Source organism: Bubalus bubalis, chromosome 11 (genome assembly GCF_019923935.1).
Source record: "Bubalus bubalis isolate 160015118507 breed Murrah chromosome 11, NDDB_SH_1, whole genome shotgun sequence".
Taxonomy (NCBI): domain Eukaryota; kingdom Metazoa; phylum Chordata; class Mammalia; order Artiodactyla; family Bovidae; genus Bubalus; species Bubalus bubalis.
In genome coordinates this window covers 35,828,925-35,845,002 of record NC_059167.1, presented here as the reverse complement: position 1 = coordinate 35,845,002, position 16,078 = coordinate 35,828,925, and the positions used below count along the sequence as shown (strand labels likewise).

Genomic DNA, 16,078 nt, shown 5'->3' with positions numbered 1-16,078 from the left:
TCTTCCAGAAACATGTCAAAATGTGATTAAATGTACAAGAGATGTATTGAAGGGCAATGGACACCTTTGAAGAATAAAGGGGAATGGGACTTCACTGGTGGTCCAGTGGTTATAACTCTGCTTACACACACACGAAGAATAAGAAAGGGAAAGGTGGTGAAGTCTTTATACCACATTGCAGGTCTGACATCTGTAAAAGAAATTGAAGGAAGCACTGGGTAGGGTGGGCAGTGCAGTTCTGAAAAGGCCAGGCTGTGGATTTAGTTCCCAACAGGTTGCCTGTTGGAGCCCACATGGGACAGGAATGGGCTAATTGGATAATTCCCACTGTGCTCAGTTATTGACTGGAAATATGGGAAAAGCTGAAGGCTGTTGGTCACTCATGATCAGGACACACATGATCAGGACTAGAGTGAGGCACTTAAACATGGGCATAAATTTTTTTGACCATAAACCCAGTAATGAAAATAACTTTTGGTGTGACTTTAATGTTCAGGATTAATGCACAATGACCCCTGCTGCTGCTGCTAAGTCGCTTCAATCGTGTCCAACTCTGTGCGACCCCAGAGACGGCAGCCCACCAGGCTCCCCCGTCCCTGGGATCCTCCAGGCAAGAACACTGGAGTGGGTTGCCATTTCCTTCTCCAATGCATGAAAGTGAAAAGTGAAAGTGAAGTCGCTCAGTGTCCAACTCCTAGTGACCCTATGGACTGCAGCCTATCAGGCTCCTCCGCCCATGGGATTTTCCAGGCAAGAGTACTGGAGTGGGGTGCCATCGCTTTCTCCGACAATGATGCCTATGATAAGCAAAATATCAAAAACATTTTAGCACTATTTTGCTGACTTACGGTTCCTTCTGAATTCCTATGACTCCGCAGGGCACTGCTGATTCGCAGCCTCCTATGAGGATAAAGTAGGTCACACTAGTATCCTTTTCCATAGACCACTGCCCCTACCCAAAGACGTGTCTTCCCCAGGCTTCAGTTCAGTTCAGTCACTCAGTCATGTCTGACTCTGCGACCCCATGGACTACAGCACGCCAGGCCTCCCTGCCCATCACCAACTCCCGGAGTTTACCCAAACTCATGTCCATTGAGTTGGTGATGACATCCAACCATCCATCTTCTGTCGTCCCCTTATCCTGCCCTCAATCTTTCCCAGTATCAGGATCTTTCAGATGAGTCAGCTCTTCACATCAGGTGGTCAAAGTATTAGCGTTTCAGCTTCAACATCAGTCCTTCCAGTGAACACCCAGGACTGATCTCCTTTTGAATTGACTGGTTTGATCTCCTTGCTCTTGAGTCTCCAAGGGACTCTCAAGAATCTTCTCCAACACCACAGTTCAAAAGCATCAATTCTGTGCTCAGCTTTCTTTACAGTCCAACTCTCACATCCATATATGACTACTGGAAAAACCATAGTCTTGACTAGACAGACCTTTGTTGGCAAAGTAATGTCTCTGCTTTTTAATATGCTGTCTAGGTTGGTCATAACTTTGCTTCCAAGGAGTAAGCGTCTTTTAATTTCATAGCTGCAGTCACCATCTACAGTGATTTTGGAGCCAAAAAAAAAAAGACATCTGCCACTGTTTCCCCATCTATTTGCCATGAAGTGATGGGACCAGATGCCATGATCTTAGTTTTCTGAACGTTGAGCTTTAGGCCAAATTTTTCACTCTCCTCTTTCCCTTTCCCCAGGCTTAGGTATTATTTGAAGATTCTCTATCACTCATTTTTCAGTATGGGAATTACGTGTGCTGTGGAATAAACCCAGAAAAGTCTTCGTTTAAGAAGCTAATAGTAAAACGTCCACCCAGCAATCCACTAACAGCAAGTGAAAATAAAATCTAAGAATACTGCATACGTTTTAATTTTTACACTAAAACATATGTACGTGTTATATATGTATATTTTGCACAACACGTAATTATGACATCTTCATTGTTAGCTAGCACATTCCCTGACGGCTGCGGTCATGTGTCAATCACCCTTGGGGTCTGTCACAGAGTAGGTAGGTAAAGGTTCAAAACTGAACTACGGGGAGAAAAAAATATTGATTAGAAAAAAACCTGCAAAGATATCCATTCCTTTTGTTAATATCAATTTGTCAAGCCATTTGCAAACGTCTTCACTTTTCTGCACTGTTGCTTTCAGTTCAGTTCAGTCGCTCAGTAGTGTCCGACTCTGCGACCACTGTTGCTTTAGCTCTCCACAATTTTGGCCAACGGATCCGTGCCCCGGGTTAGAAGGCATTCACACCTAGCCAGCTTCGAGGCCTAACTCTAAATACCGCAAGTATAGGGAATCCAGAACTTGCTTTCAAGCCTCTCCAGGAGACAATTTCCGCCAGGCTGCCAGAACGCAACCCGCCACTGGCGTTTCTTCTAGACTGCTCAGAACTCCGGGAAACCAGGGAGCTTTCCTCCCCCCTCCCCCACTGAGAGAAAAACAGCCGAGCAGTCGTGGACGGGCTGGCCGCAGTGCCACCGGGGCCCTGAGGAGGGCGCGCGCGGCCGGGCCCCGCCGACCAGTGGGAAGGCGGAGCCGGGTGGGGGCAGCGCGTTCCGAGCACGGCGCTTCCTGTTCCGGCGCCAGGAGGAGCCGCGCGCTGCTGGTGCTGCTGCCGCCTCCGTCTCCGTCTCCGCTGCCGTCGGTCGGGCTACGCTCGTTCTTCAGCACCCAGTTCTCTCGGACCCATCGCCGCTTCTAGATCTTGCTGCGAGTTCGGATCTTGCCGGGTGAGGCTGCCTTGGCGCTAGGGGGTCATGGAGGAGAGCGAGGGAGCCCGCCCAAGCGGGACGTGGGGACAGTAACAGAGGTGCCTCAGACGCCTCTTTGGGGGGGGCGGGGGCTAAGCCTCTCCCCGTGGTTTTTCTCTCGGCTGTGGGCAGTCCGCCCGCTAGCCCCCCAAGGAGAAGGCACCGGGGTCTGGTGACGTCGTACCGATGGATTTCTCGGCGGGTGACGTCAGGCCTGGCTCGGGGGGCGGGGCGGGGAGCGGGCCTGGCCCCTCCCCCACCCTTTCCCGGGCGGGCGCGACCCGCTCGGAGGCCGGTTCGCTCCGGTTAATCCCGGACTCCTTTTGTTCGCTGGGCTCTGAAGGGCTGCCCGCCTTGCGCCCCTTGGCCCCGACTCCCTCCCCCACTCATTAATTGCTAATGAAAGGGAGAGGAAGGCTGAAAGATTCTTGCAGGAGTCTTTGGTGCTAGTTTAAGATTATTCGCAATATGAGGTTTTGCTCATCATTTTCTTTTTTTTTTTTGGTCATCATTTTCTAGAGGAGTTCCTAGCAGATACTTAGATGAATATCCATGACAAACTGAGAAGTGTTGAGTTCTGTAATGCTCCCTTATTTTAGGATTTAGGAGCGCCTGGTGGCTTTGGACCGTTTTCTTCTGAAAACCAGGAGTAGTGCTTCTAATAAATGGGGATTGTAATGTTGAAGCATGGAAGCATACTCATCTGGAAGAAGAAGAAAAAAAATTTTATAGGGTTGTTATTAAAGAAATACACGCTCGTACACTTGATGGCTGTGAGTTTGTTTTGAAAACGAACCCTCCATTAAAGACGAAGGTACCCTTCAGAAATCTTTCAGAAGTTATTTGTTCGGGAATAGTGTTCTTTGGGCAGGAGGAATAGACATTTTTCTCAATACCAGTGTCTGAACTTTCTATTCAAAGCTAGTTTGTTTCAGAAACTTGAGTTGTGTGTACTGGAATGTCCCTTTTCCTCTCTCCACGAGGAATGGAGACCCAGAGACAGCCCCTTAACTGAAATCCTTGGGACCCGTGTATTTTGGAATTCAGAAATCTTAAAGTTTTATCTTTAGATTTTAGAAAGCCGATAAGGTGCAAAGACGAGAGATCACACCAGTGGAGTCGGGGCAGCGTCCCCAATCCAGCATTAATATTTGTGCAGCGATGAAAAGTCGCTCAGTCGTGTCCAACTCTTTGCGACCCCATAGACTGTAGCCTACCAGGCTCCTCTGTCCAGGATTTTCCAGGCAATAGTACTGGAGTGGGTTGCCATTTCCTTCTCCAGGGGATCTTCCCGACCCAGGGATCGAACCCAGCTCTCCCACTTTGTAAACAGACGCTTTACCGTCTGAGCCACCAGGGAAGCCCACCAAGTAAGTTTTATGTCAAACTTGCGAACACTTCTTTCATTTCTAGAGGTTTCTGAATTGAGAACTGCAGGTAAAAGTTTATGAACCTATCATAGCAATTTGTAAAAGCTGACATCTGTTGAGCTTTTGCTACCTGCCATACAGTGACCAGATTTATTGTATAAGTCTCACAGCAAATCTGTGAGGTGGCTACTACTGTCAGCTTTCACCTCTGGGGTTTGCACAGTTTGGCTTGTCCAGAGCCCACCAGTTTACCTAGTTTGAATTACTGACAGTGTGCACGCCTTTATTTTTTAATGCTTTTTTAACTGAAGGATGATTGCTTTACAATATTGAGTTGGTTTTTGCCATACATCAGCCTGTACTAGCCATAGGTATACACATATGTCCCCTCCTTGAACTTCCTCCGACCCCCCTCCCCAGGCTTGCACTGTTTTAACTATATGCAGTATGCCCGTACACCGAGGAAGAGAAGATGGTATGTTTATTTTCTAGGCACTTGATTTACCAGTCCCATTTAGTTCTGACCTTAAGGGCCCATTATTATAGTTGAAGTAACAGATTGAGGTGTGCTGTCTCTGAGATGGTCAAACTTTGGTCTAGAGACTCTCTGGGTGAAGCTTTCATATTCCTCCCCTTTCTTCATTGCAGCCATTCTGAACTGCTTATACATCCCCCAGATCTCTTGCCCGCCCCCGCCCCAGCTTTTGCACAAACTGCTCCTTTCCCTAGGACCTACCCCAGGTCTTTTTGTTCTCCCACACTGCAAAGACAGGACTCCTCAGGATTCCTCCTTTGATACCTTTAGGAGCTCTTCAAGGTGCTCCCATAATGCCCTGCACTTACCCCAGGTAGCCTACTGTTTAAATGGTAGTTCTCCACCAGACTGTGAACTGTCGTTAAGTGTTTATTCCATGTAAGACTATTCATTTCCCCAAGGCCCAGTGCAGTACCAGGCACTTAGGTTCCAATAAGTATGAGTGTAGAAAACAGGACTGACAGGAGCTTGTTGAAAGGTTATTTTTTTTAATTACATATTTTTAAGTAATTTAAAATGTTCAAAAACATGCAGATCCCAATTTCTTGAGTTGTCCAAATGTAAAACAGTGTCATCTAATAAATGCCAATACTAGAAACTATCACATAAAAATGTTCATTCAAAATTTATATTTTCAGTACAATATATTACCAGTATCCTCTCCCCATACTAAACAAATCAATGCAAAAATCCTGATTTCGCTTGCTGCTGGTACTGCTGCTAAGTCACTTCAGTCGTGTCCAACTCTGTGCGACCCCATTAGAGGGCAGCCCACCAGGCTCCCCCGTCCCTGGGGTTCTCCAGAAAAGAACACTGTAGTGGGGTGCCATTGCCTTCTCTGTGATTTCACTTAGTGACTCTTAATAAATATCTTGTTTATAACTGTAGATTTTTAGATATTTTACTTATCTGTGAAGTAGTCAAGAATTGTAACTGTTTTGCTGATGAGAAAAATGGCTAAAAACTGTCTTTGTCAAAAGATTCAGACAAAAAATTTGGTGTCCAGGTTTCCTAACTGTGTAGTCCCATACTGTTTTTGACTCCTACAGTTTGATGGCCCTTTGAAATATTCCTTGTCCAATACTCATCAGTAATTTATGGGGTTCAACTTTTTAAAACTCCCCCATGATTGAATTACTATCTTTATTCTAAAGGCCATAAGTGTTACAGAAATGTTTTATGTTTCTAATGATAGTTGAAAGAAATTATGTACTCCTGTTTTAAAATTGCTCTTCAGAAAATACAATGAAAAATTAAAAAAAAAATTTTACACATGATGTGTATTGCCATAAAGAGTTAATGGAAACTTTTGGAAGTGATAGCTTTAGATTTTTCCAAAATGAAAAATTAAAGTCTTCCTTGATTATAAACTTTTTTTTTTGGTAGTTCAAGATCACATTGGACTCATCTTAATTAGCATAATCCATGTGTTTTGGAGGTGTTTTTTTTTTTTTTCCCCCTCTAGAAAATCTAGGGTTTGGGGGAATTTCTTGGCAGTCCAATGGTTTGTTGGTTGTTTATTTTTTTTTTTTTTGCAAGTCTACTCGATGTCCACTCTATTGGATTGTATTCTAGATTGGAGTACTGATGTCCAGCTCTATTTTTTTAACCATTTTATGGTGAAAGTATTCCCCAAATAGTAAATTGGAATGTTTCCAATTAATATGAATACTGTTTGGGCATGGAAAACAAGTTGCTTTACAGTGCAATGCTGTAAAACAGGAAGTGACCTCTATTTCTAATCCCTTTGGTCAAGGCTTTATTATTTCCTCTGTCTTCCAGGATTTGATGTTGAATTTAAACTTTTGAAAGCCAGAGTTAGATTTTAATGTCATGCTATGATTAATTAACCATAGTTTTTCAAAAACTAAGAAGGAAATGAGTAATTGTAAAAACCTGAACTGTAAGACCAGGTGAAATTGAATGGGTTGCTTAATTAGGTTTTTTGCTCCAGAATTAATGTGAACTTTGATACAGAACCACTTTCTGTTTCGAAACGGCTCACCCTGTGTGAAAAGAATGTTAGTCTTAGGTAGGCTTGAAACTTGTGCATCGATAAACTTTTTTTCATGTGTTTGTCCTAAGAATCTACTATTGTGTGATGTTACTTTTTAGTATAAAACCTTAACATGGAAACAAATGGATAAATACATTTGCTATACATTCATGATGTGTTTTTTAATCTTACGAATTTAAGAACAAGGTTACAGCTGCTGTGACTGCAGGCTTCCTGTTCATTTTCTTTATCATTCCGCATAATAACACCACAAGAACTAAAACTCTGTAAATGGCTCAATATTAAGCAACATATGTATAACTATATTGTGTATTGGTGGGGCAGAGAGAAAAACTGTGAGATCAAATCATTAGATGCCAAAAAAATCTGAAGAAATTCAGTGGTTTTTTTTTTTAAGCTAGCAAAAAAAAGGGACCAAATCTAGCAAAAATAGGCATAAATAGAAACTTTCCTTACAGTAATTTTTTAAAATCTCAAAATGAAAAATGAGAATCATATTTAAACATTATAAGCATTACCAGGAGAGTTGGGAAGACTACTGTGTTCGCACTATCTTATTTAACATTTCATTGTTTAAATTCTAGCTTATGCAAAAGAGAAAAAGGGTATAAACATTGCAAAGAGATGGTAAAATTATTTTTCGCTAATGGCATAATTCTTTAAGTGCAGATTCCAGAGAATCAACTGAGAGACTTTCAGAAATAATTCAGTAATGTCACTGCTTACAAAAGTAATTCACTAAAATTTAAAAGGCTTTTCCCCGTATATGAACAACCAACCAAGTAGAATGGAAGACCCAATTTACAACCATGAAAAAAAGTTTACCATTTAGAAATCTAACTCACAAAAAATGTATAGGAGTCTTGATTTTTAAAAACTATTGAGTGATAATAAATGATAGTGATGGGAACCAGGATGATATACCTTGTTTTTCAAATGATAATATTTTTATATTTTAAATATATCAAATGTCCCCTAAATCTGTAAATTTAATTATGTTTTATCGTTGTGCTGTTGGGATTTTTTGTTTGTTTCACAAAGTGACTTAGAAAAAATAAGCATGACAGTAGTCAGGAAAACCTGAAAAAATAGTAATAGTAGGTCATAAAATTTGTTTAAAAGTATAAAGCTGCCCCAATAAGATGGAATGTTATACTGTGGATCAGTAGAATAGTGTTCACAGGACCTTTGGGAAATGATGGAGGCTCTGTGGCCTGGTGGTTTTGGAATCAGACTATACCTGGGTTTGAATCTCAGTGTTTGTCACTAGCTCTGTGACTTGAAACAAGTGAACTTGCTAAGCTTCCTTTTCTCCAGCTGTAAACTGGGAGTGGTAATAGAATCTGCATCTATTTGTGAGATTATGCACCTAAAGCACTTAGCATGGTAGATAGATTTTTCAGTGTTTGTTATCAATAGCAGCTATAGAATGTGTTAAAGGTGGCTTGTTGGGTCAGTTAAGAAAAGATAGATTACTCAGTAATTATTGTTTGAAAGAAAAACAGATTTTTAAACAAGTTAAACTATATAAATACTATTAGAAAGCGTAGATGAATTTTTTTGTGTCATCTAATACCCTTAATGTCTTACAAAGCATTAAAAAAAAAAGATGTACTATTAATTAGTAAAATGATCAAATGCAAAAAAAGTACATACTGTATTATTCTGATTATATGAAATCAAGGAACAAGTGAAAACTAAAAAAGTGATTGCTTTTTTAGGAATTGATTGGGAAATAGCATGAGTAAATTTTATGGAGTAAGGGAAATGTTGTGTATTTTGGATGGTTACAGGGGCATATACAGCTGTCAGAGCTTACTGACCTGAGCACTAATCTGTGCATTTCATTGAAAGTTAATTATACTGGAGTTACAAAAATTGAGGAAAGTGGTCCAAGCATATTTACAGAAAAAGAAGTCTAAATGGGGTATTAAATTTAAATAATGCTCTACTTTCGACTTAATTAATAATCAGATGTAAGTTAAAACAAGATGCCAATCTTTAACCTGTCATTGAAAATGACATATAAATTTAGTAACATCCAGTGGTAAAGAGGAGCTTTAAAAAAAGGTAGTGTAAATTGGGATGGCCTTTTTGAGATGGATTTTAGATGACCTTACCTGTTGACTGTGTATTTCACTTCTAGTGCTTTTTCTTCGTAATAGACTCAAAAAGATAGGTGTTTACAGATGTTCACAGTGTCGTCATTTTAAAAAAAACTCAGAATGCAACAGCCTAAATAGCCACCAACTTGAGAGTACAAACTAAATTATGGATCACTTTTATATGCTGTATAGCCAGTAAAAAGGGATGAAGTTTATCAAGGTGTATGAACTATTACGGAGACTTTTCCTACATGAAGAAAGTCATTTTATAAATTATTAAGATTCCATTTAAATAAAATAATATATGCATAATTCCTTAAAGAATATAAAATATAATAAACTGGTTTTGAAATATTCCTTCTTTTTTTGTTTTGTTTTGGTTTTGTTTTTAGGAAAATGTCTGATGAATTTTCGGTAAGTTGATGCATTTATTCTTCATAAGTTTTTCAGCTCTTAGAAAAAAAGACATGGTCCTAACTGTGGGCCCTAAGTCTTCCAATTTAAAAGAAATGCTTTTTGTGATTCCTCAATTTTTTTTTTTTTTTTTTTTAGCATGTGATTTTGATGGATGATTTGTCTTTATTTAGCTATAATATTCAAAAATGCATTCTGTAGTATTTATTTCTTTATGAATCTTTAAGTATAATTTTTTAAAGGCTTACTTCTGTTTTCTTTTAACCTGATAGTGTTAATTATAGCCAACATTTATTGATAATTATATACCAGGCACTGTGTTAAGTGCATGGAGTGAGTTATCTCATTTAGGCCTCAGGTTAACCCTAAACTGTTGTTTTGAAAATGAGGAAACCAAGGCTCAGAGAGGTTATGTCACTTGTTTGAGGAAAAGCCAGGATTCAGTTCACACTGTGTTGATCAGTTGTATTTAGAAAACTTGACCTTCTCTGAGGAATTTGCATTGTAAAGCTGATATTCAAGGAAACTCCTAAATTTTGTATTAAATGAGGTGGTTTATAAATGGAACAGCTTGGCTTTTGAAGAATTCCTGACCTTATAGCTTGCCATCCTTCATGGGTTGATAATCATGTATGGCATTGCTTGTCCCTGAATAAGATCAATAAGACATGCTTGTTTTGTATTCCAGTTGGCAGATGCGCTACCTGAAAACTCCCCTGCCAAAACCTCTGCTGTGAGCAATACAAAACCCGGCCAACCTCCTCAAGGCTGGCCAGGTTCCAACCCCTGGAATAACCCAAGTGCTCCACCTGCTGTGCCATCTGGACTCCCGCCAAGTGCAACACCCTCCCCCGTGCCTTTTGGACCAACGCCAACAGGGATGTACCCCTCCGTGCCTCCCACCGGACCGCCTCCAGGACCCCCGGCTCCCTTTCCTCCTTCTGGACCCTCATGCCCCCCACCTGGGGGTCCTTATCCAGGCCCTGGCCCCACTGGGCCATATCCTACACCAAATATGCCCTTTCCTGAGCTTCCAAGACCATATGGTGCACCCACAGATCCAGCTGCAGCTGGTCCTTTAGGTCCATGGGGATCCATGTCTTCAGGACCCTGGGCACCAGGAATGGGAGGGCAGTATCCCACCCCCAATATGCCATATCCATCTCCAGGGCCATACCCCGCTCCTCCTCCTCCCCAGGCACCAGGGGCGGCCCCACCTGTTCCGTGGGGCACCGTGCCACCAGGAGCCTGGGGACCACCAGCGCCGTATCCTGCCCCTGCAGGATCATATCCCACACCAGGACTCTATCCCACTCCCAATAATCCTTTTCAAGTGCCTTCAGGACCTTCTGGTGCTCCACCGATGCCTGGTGGCCCCCATGTGAGTGTTTAATTTGTTATTAACATGCAGTAATAGTCCCATAAGCTGAAAAACTCTCCAGTTTTGGATGGACAATTAGAAAGCTTTTAAACCTTTTTTTAAGGGGTGTGTATATAAAATAAGTAAATTTCAAGCTTCAGACAAATTTAGATAAAGCATTTAAAAGCATGAAAGCATAGGTATTCCTGGTATTAAAAATACAAAAATTCCTCAGATATCCCTCAAATAATTCGTAATGTAGTAAGTGGTATCCTCAACAGCGTCCTTGAAGTAAACTGAGAGATGTGTTTCATTGGACCTTTTTTTTTTTTTTAAACTTCTCTCAGTAATGTTTTAATAGCATCAAACCAAAGCACAAAGTTCAATGAAAGTCATCTCTCCCAGTCTGGCTAGATATAGAGGTAGATTTTTAGAGAATCCAGAGCCATGAATGTGTAACATTGCCCATCTTTCATGCAGCTGTCGTGTTTCTCAGCCAGGGTTATATTAGATCCTTTACAGTACTGAGCTCAAGGTTATACCACTCTGCTGCATCGCCAGTTATATGTAATGCTGTGTGCTCTGCTGTCAGCCAAGCTGGAGTAGGGTTGACATCTTAGTTGAGGACCCTGTCTTGGGCATATGACCAAGTAGAAAAGCACCTTGTTCCCCTATGAATTGAGCCAAGTCACATTCTCCATAGGGGAAAACAAAATCTGTTTATTCTTAAAAGGACTAATCGGATCTCCAACCAAATTAATCACAACCAATTAATCTTAATAAAGTGTCCATGAAACTTTTCATTAGTATAACTTTTTGCCATATATATATATATATGGTTTTAAATATTTTAGTAAAGTGTATGCCAGAATAAGTGATGATTTGCTGTTTGGATTTATTAAGCAATAAGTTTAAGTCACAGCAAGGAGTTAATAAACTCCATTTACAAAATCTAGAAGTTTACTTTTTCTTTTTTCTATTGCAGTCTTACCATTAAGTTAACAATGGATGAAGAGATGACGCTTTGCTTTTTGAAGTACATAGATATATGCACATGAATGCATATATAAAAATTGCTGTTTCCCTATTCTTAGAGGGCATTCATGAAAGAACAACTCTTGCACCTCTCAGAAGATGTCTGCCTCTTGTGCTTGGATGTATAGTACATCTGATGGATACAATCAGATAAAAATGGAAATGGAAATCATTCAAATGTGATTTTTATTTGGTTTTTATGGAAAGTTAAAGTAATTACGTATATTGAATAGCTCTTTGCTACAATTTGTTTAAAACAAACTTCAATTTGTTTAAATTATGAAACTAAACACTTATATAATCACTTTTTCCCCTAAATAAACACACTTTGAAAACAATCACATTGTCATAATTTAAACAAATGATGCTTCTCAGCATCTTGAGCTGTTCTTTCTACAGGATAAATAAACCTGGTCCTTCTGAGGTTATATTTTGGATATACATTTTAAAACTGTTGGTGATTACTGTCAGATGTTGAGTTCATTTTTATCCTTGAGCTTTTAGTAAAAACTTTTCCTTCGTTTTTAGTTCCATTGATATGTTTTATTTTTAGCCAGATGGGTCATACAGCTCTAAAATATGCCCTTTGTGGAAGCTTGTTTCTTTTTAATGCAGGCCGACGTGTAAATGTAAATTATATTCTTAGAGAATTGGTGATCTCTTTGTATTGTTTTAGAATAGATTGAACTGTCTATATTGCTTTGGGAAGAGCTCAAGGAGGAAATAATTCTCTCCTTTGTCTGGAACCTCAAATTGGAGGAGACCCTGGGAACTACTTCATAGTAATAAGTAATTTGCATTCCCACAAAACACTCTTCTACGGGGCCCTTCCTGTAGTCCCCTTTCCCTCAATTTTTTAGAAGGGGCACATCCCATAATTCCTCCCTGATACTGAAAACTGGCCTACTCTAGGGGTCTATCACAAACACAGAAGTTAGTTTAGAGAACCTCAGTCATACAGACATGACTGTTCTTTGTAGAAGTGTGATCAAAATATGTTAATGTCTTTCAGAGTCTGGTTAAGCTATGTCATTGTGTCTCGCATAGTTTTCCTGGATCTGTTTGTAAAGTGCTTATGGTTAGCAGTTCAGTTCTGTATTTGTTGACAGTAAGACAGGTAAATAGGTAGAAGAATGAGTGCCACCCAAAAATTATTCTCTAGCTCTAACACTGAGCATAATCATAAAGTATAGATCTCTACAATTGAGTTTAAAGTAGTGTGACTGTGTTACTTAAAAATAAGTGTTGTTTGTAACCTTCAGAATAGCTTTTTGGCACCTTATCTTTAAATCATATTTTTAGATTTGGGATAGAACTGACCATGTTACTTGTCAATAACATTTTGAAATTTTGAATGTATCCATTAGGTTACTAAAATGTATTTGTGACTTTCTTGACCAATATATGAGAGATTTATGCAGGAGCTCTTACTTTTGCTTAGAAAGAAAATATTTGGTGGTTTTATCTCTCTTATAGTTAAAATGTCAAGAATGCCAAATGCTGCCAGTTTAATGGTTTGTTAGCTACCTCCTTTTAAGAAAGCAAGATTGTCAACTTTCTAGAGTAACCAACAGTATTTAGGCCTCCCTTAAGTAAATGATAGAGTCAAGCTTTCAGAATTGAAACTAATTTGTTTAGGTATTTTCAGACTGGGGAATGTTAGCTTTTTCATAGTGGCACAATCTTTTTCTTTCACTTTTTTGCAGGGACAAGTGGCAGCTATCTACAGTACTCTTGAAATCTGTTCTAGCCTTCAATTTGTAAGGCAGTAGCCTTAGAAGGTATCATAGCTTAAATTATCAGTTAATATCATAATATTAGCTAATTTTGGAAGGATGATAGGAAAAGTGAGATGGCAACCAAGATCACTCTCCTTTTGGTTATTTTCGTTGTCCTACCTTGGGATAAGTTGACCGCTCTGACTTTAGATAAAACATTTAACACTAGAGAGGGTAATGTTTGACTACAAGAAGAAGAGGTAGCAAGTTTGGGAATCTAATCGTGGAATCTTTATTATTATGAGAGAAAATCTTATGCTAAAGGATTTGAAGGGCCATGAATACAAGATTTGGAGCTACTACCCCTTACATGAACTGCTGCGACCCACACTGCCTAGCGTGCTGTAGATGATACTGCCATTTTAAAACGGGCTTTTCAAGGGTTTTCCAACTGATACTTGGGGAAATTTTTTTAATGAATCAGAATCAAAGGAAATAGAATTTCTCCACTTGGGGGAGGGACATCTCAATTCTTAAGGGTACGCTGGGCCAGCAGGTATTTTTAGGTTCAGGGTGCAGTTAAGAAAAGCAGAAGTTGTTTCAAGGGCGAAATGGAAGAAAGCATCTAAGAAGGTTTTTTGTCTTTACTAGGGAATGTTGCTTTTAAAACAAATTATGCTAGGCCGAGATTGGTTTGTGGAACAGGCTGCTTGTTAGAAAGTATGTCTGGCCTTAAGGGAGTATGCAGTAAATATACTGGCATTTGGACTTTCAGAGCAGAAATTTTAAGATATATTTGATGGAGATAGTTGAGATGTGTTGAGGAATAGTATGTCTGGAGTTAGGATCTTAGGTTTTGAAATTGTTGAGCCTAAAGGTGACAGAAATTCAAATACAGACCTTGGGTCCTCACTCATACACACAGTCCTCAAAAATCAAGGCTCCTTAAAGAAGTGCTTACAATGCCTTGGCTTGTCTTACTAGACTCGGCCTAATGCTTTTGAAGATGGCTGTTTACAGCTCTGACTGCATAGCCCTGTTTTCTGTAAAGTAATATATTGATTATTCAGGAATAAGTGCATTTTTTAATTACTAAAGGGCCTCCTTCCTTTGTTAGTTTTACTGCTTACTGTTTTCAGTAGAGAATAATAAGGGTGGCTAAGACAGTAATGGACAGATTCGATCCCTGGGTCAGGAAGATCCCCTGGAAAAGGGAATGGCTACCCATTCCATTATTCCTGTCTGGAGAATTCCATGGACAGAGAATAATAAAGGGGCAGAGTAGAAAGGGGGTGGTCTATCACACCGCTACAATGGGATATTGGAATATTTTCTAGGAAACAAGTCGGTTTTGCCCCTGGTATTTTTACCTCACAGTTATTAGTGCTACCTATTGTACTCAGATGTATAGCTTTTGGAACTTTGTGTATATCAACATAGCTCTACTCAAGTGTCAGTTAGAATACTGTGCCTAGCTTGCAAATCAGTCAGTTGCCTACACTTCTAAGAGATTCGTGCCAATGTCTTCCTTTCTCACCCTGAATAATCTAGTGCTAGATTTGTAAAATGCCTGGTTTATAAACCTTGGAAATTAAACCTAAGCACAGACCTTCAAGTGTTCAAGTTTTTGAAAAGCAAAAGGCTTAATTCAGATGGATCACACTGATCCACTGTACTATGCATAGAAAGTGGTGGGTGGCTTTCAGGGAAGACTATAATTTTATCTTAATAGAGCAATATTTAGTGTTGAGGACAGGCACTGTTCTTTTTAATTTCAGAATTCTGCCAGGTAAAACAAAAATTGCCAATAAAATAATTGGTATTAAAGAAATGGCCATGCAAGCTTCTGGCAATAGAAAGCCTCTGAAGACTGCATTCATTCAGCAGACACTTAAATGTCCATAATCCAGGTGCTTTTGTCAGATGCCAGAGATACGGAGATGAAGAGGATGCCCTTCAGAGGCTAGCCTAGGTAGGGGTAGGCATTACAGGTTCGATGAGTACACCCAGTATTAGTTTCCTGGATAAACATTTTAGTATTCCTGCTGGTGGAAGTTTTGGACTAGCCTTTGGGTATTTAAAGAACAAAGTATGGAATACTTTTTTTTTTTTTTTTTAAGTAAGAAAATGCTTTTCAAGACTGTAGTGTTTGTTGATGCAACTATTCAAGCACACAAAGTAACGGGATGTTTTGCCTCTTCAGTTTTCCCCTGGATAAAGGCACTTTCACTGCCTGCCACTGATCAGCAGATCCTGATTTGTTGCCATTAAGTAAACTTGACTTCTTATGTGTGCTCTATAAAGGTTTTGTATTTTTTCCTTGATATTGTAATTTTTTTCACTGATTTAATAATGACAAATTTAATGTATGTAATTGTCTATGCATTTTAAGTTAAACTGCCTAAAATGTGATTTGCCACATATACATTTGTTTGTATTATAAACTGTAAGCAATCTGTTGGAGATGTTAGGTTTTATCACCTGCTGCTGTATTTGTAAACAAAGACAAATGTTGCTTTAAGACGTAATTATAATTAGGGATAGTCTATGGATGTGATACTTGATATTTTTTAAGATAAACTTGTTTGCTTTTGTGTATTATACCTGAAAACTTTTTTTTTTTAATGTATTTTCATGGTTTCACAGTTTTTTCACTTAATCTTTAGGCCCAATTCTGGGCTTCCCAGAAAAAGTCCAGAGCCTAGTTAACTACAAATTTGTTGTCATAAAGAAAGAAAAACAGCCTGAGGGGACACCTCCCCCCCA

General features: G+C 39.6%; 1 protein-coding gene and 1 long non-coding RNA gene across 2 annotated transcripts in view; one reads left to right on the top strand and one right to left on the bottom strand.

Annotated features, from left to right (window-relative positions):
- The first annotated feature begins 2,567 nt into the window (after nt 1-2,567).
- On the top strand, nt 2,568-15,913 carry MAPK1IP1L (mitogen-activated protein kinase 1 interacting protein 1 like). Its single transcript, XM_006064869.4, has 4 exons — nt 2,568-2,737; nt 9,178-9,199; nt 9,888-10,580; nt 11,545-15,913. The coding sequence occupies exons 2-4, from the start codon at nt 9,182-9,184 to the stop codon at nt 11,554-11,556; spliced, it is 723 nt and encodes a 240-aa protein (XP_006064931.1). The 5' UTR covers nt 2,568-2,737; nt 9,178-9,181; the 3' UTR covers nt 11,557-15,913.
- LOC112587817 overlaps nt 3,085-16,078 on the bottom strand; it is a 34,704-nt gene continuing 21,710 nt past the window's right edge. Inside the window, exon 3 of the long non-coding RNA XR_006542729.1 lies at nt 3,085-3,461. This is a non-coding gene — a long non-coding RNA (uncharacterized LOC112587817). The remainder of the gene's footprint in view (nt 3,462-16,078) is intronic.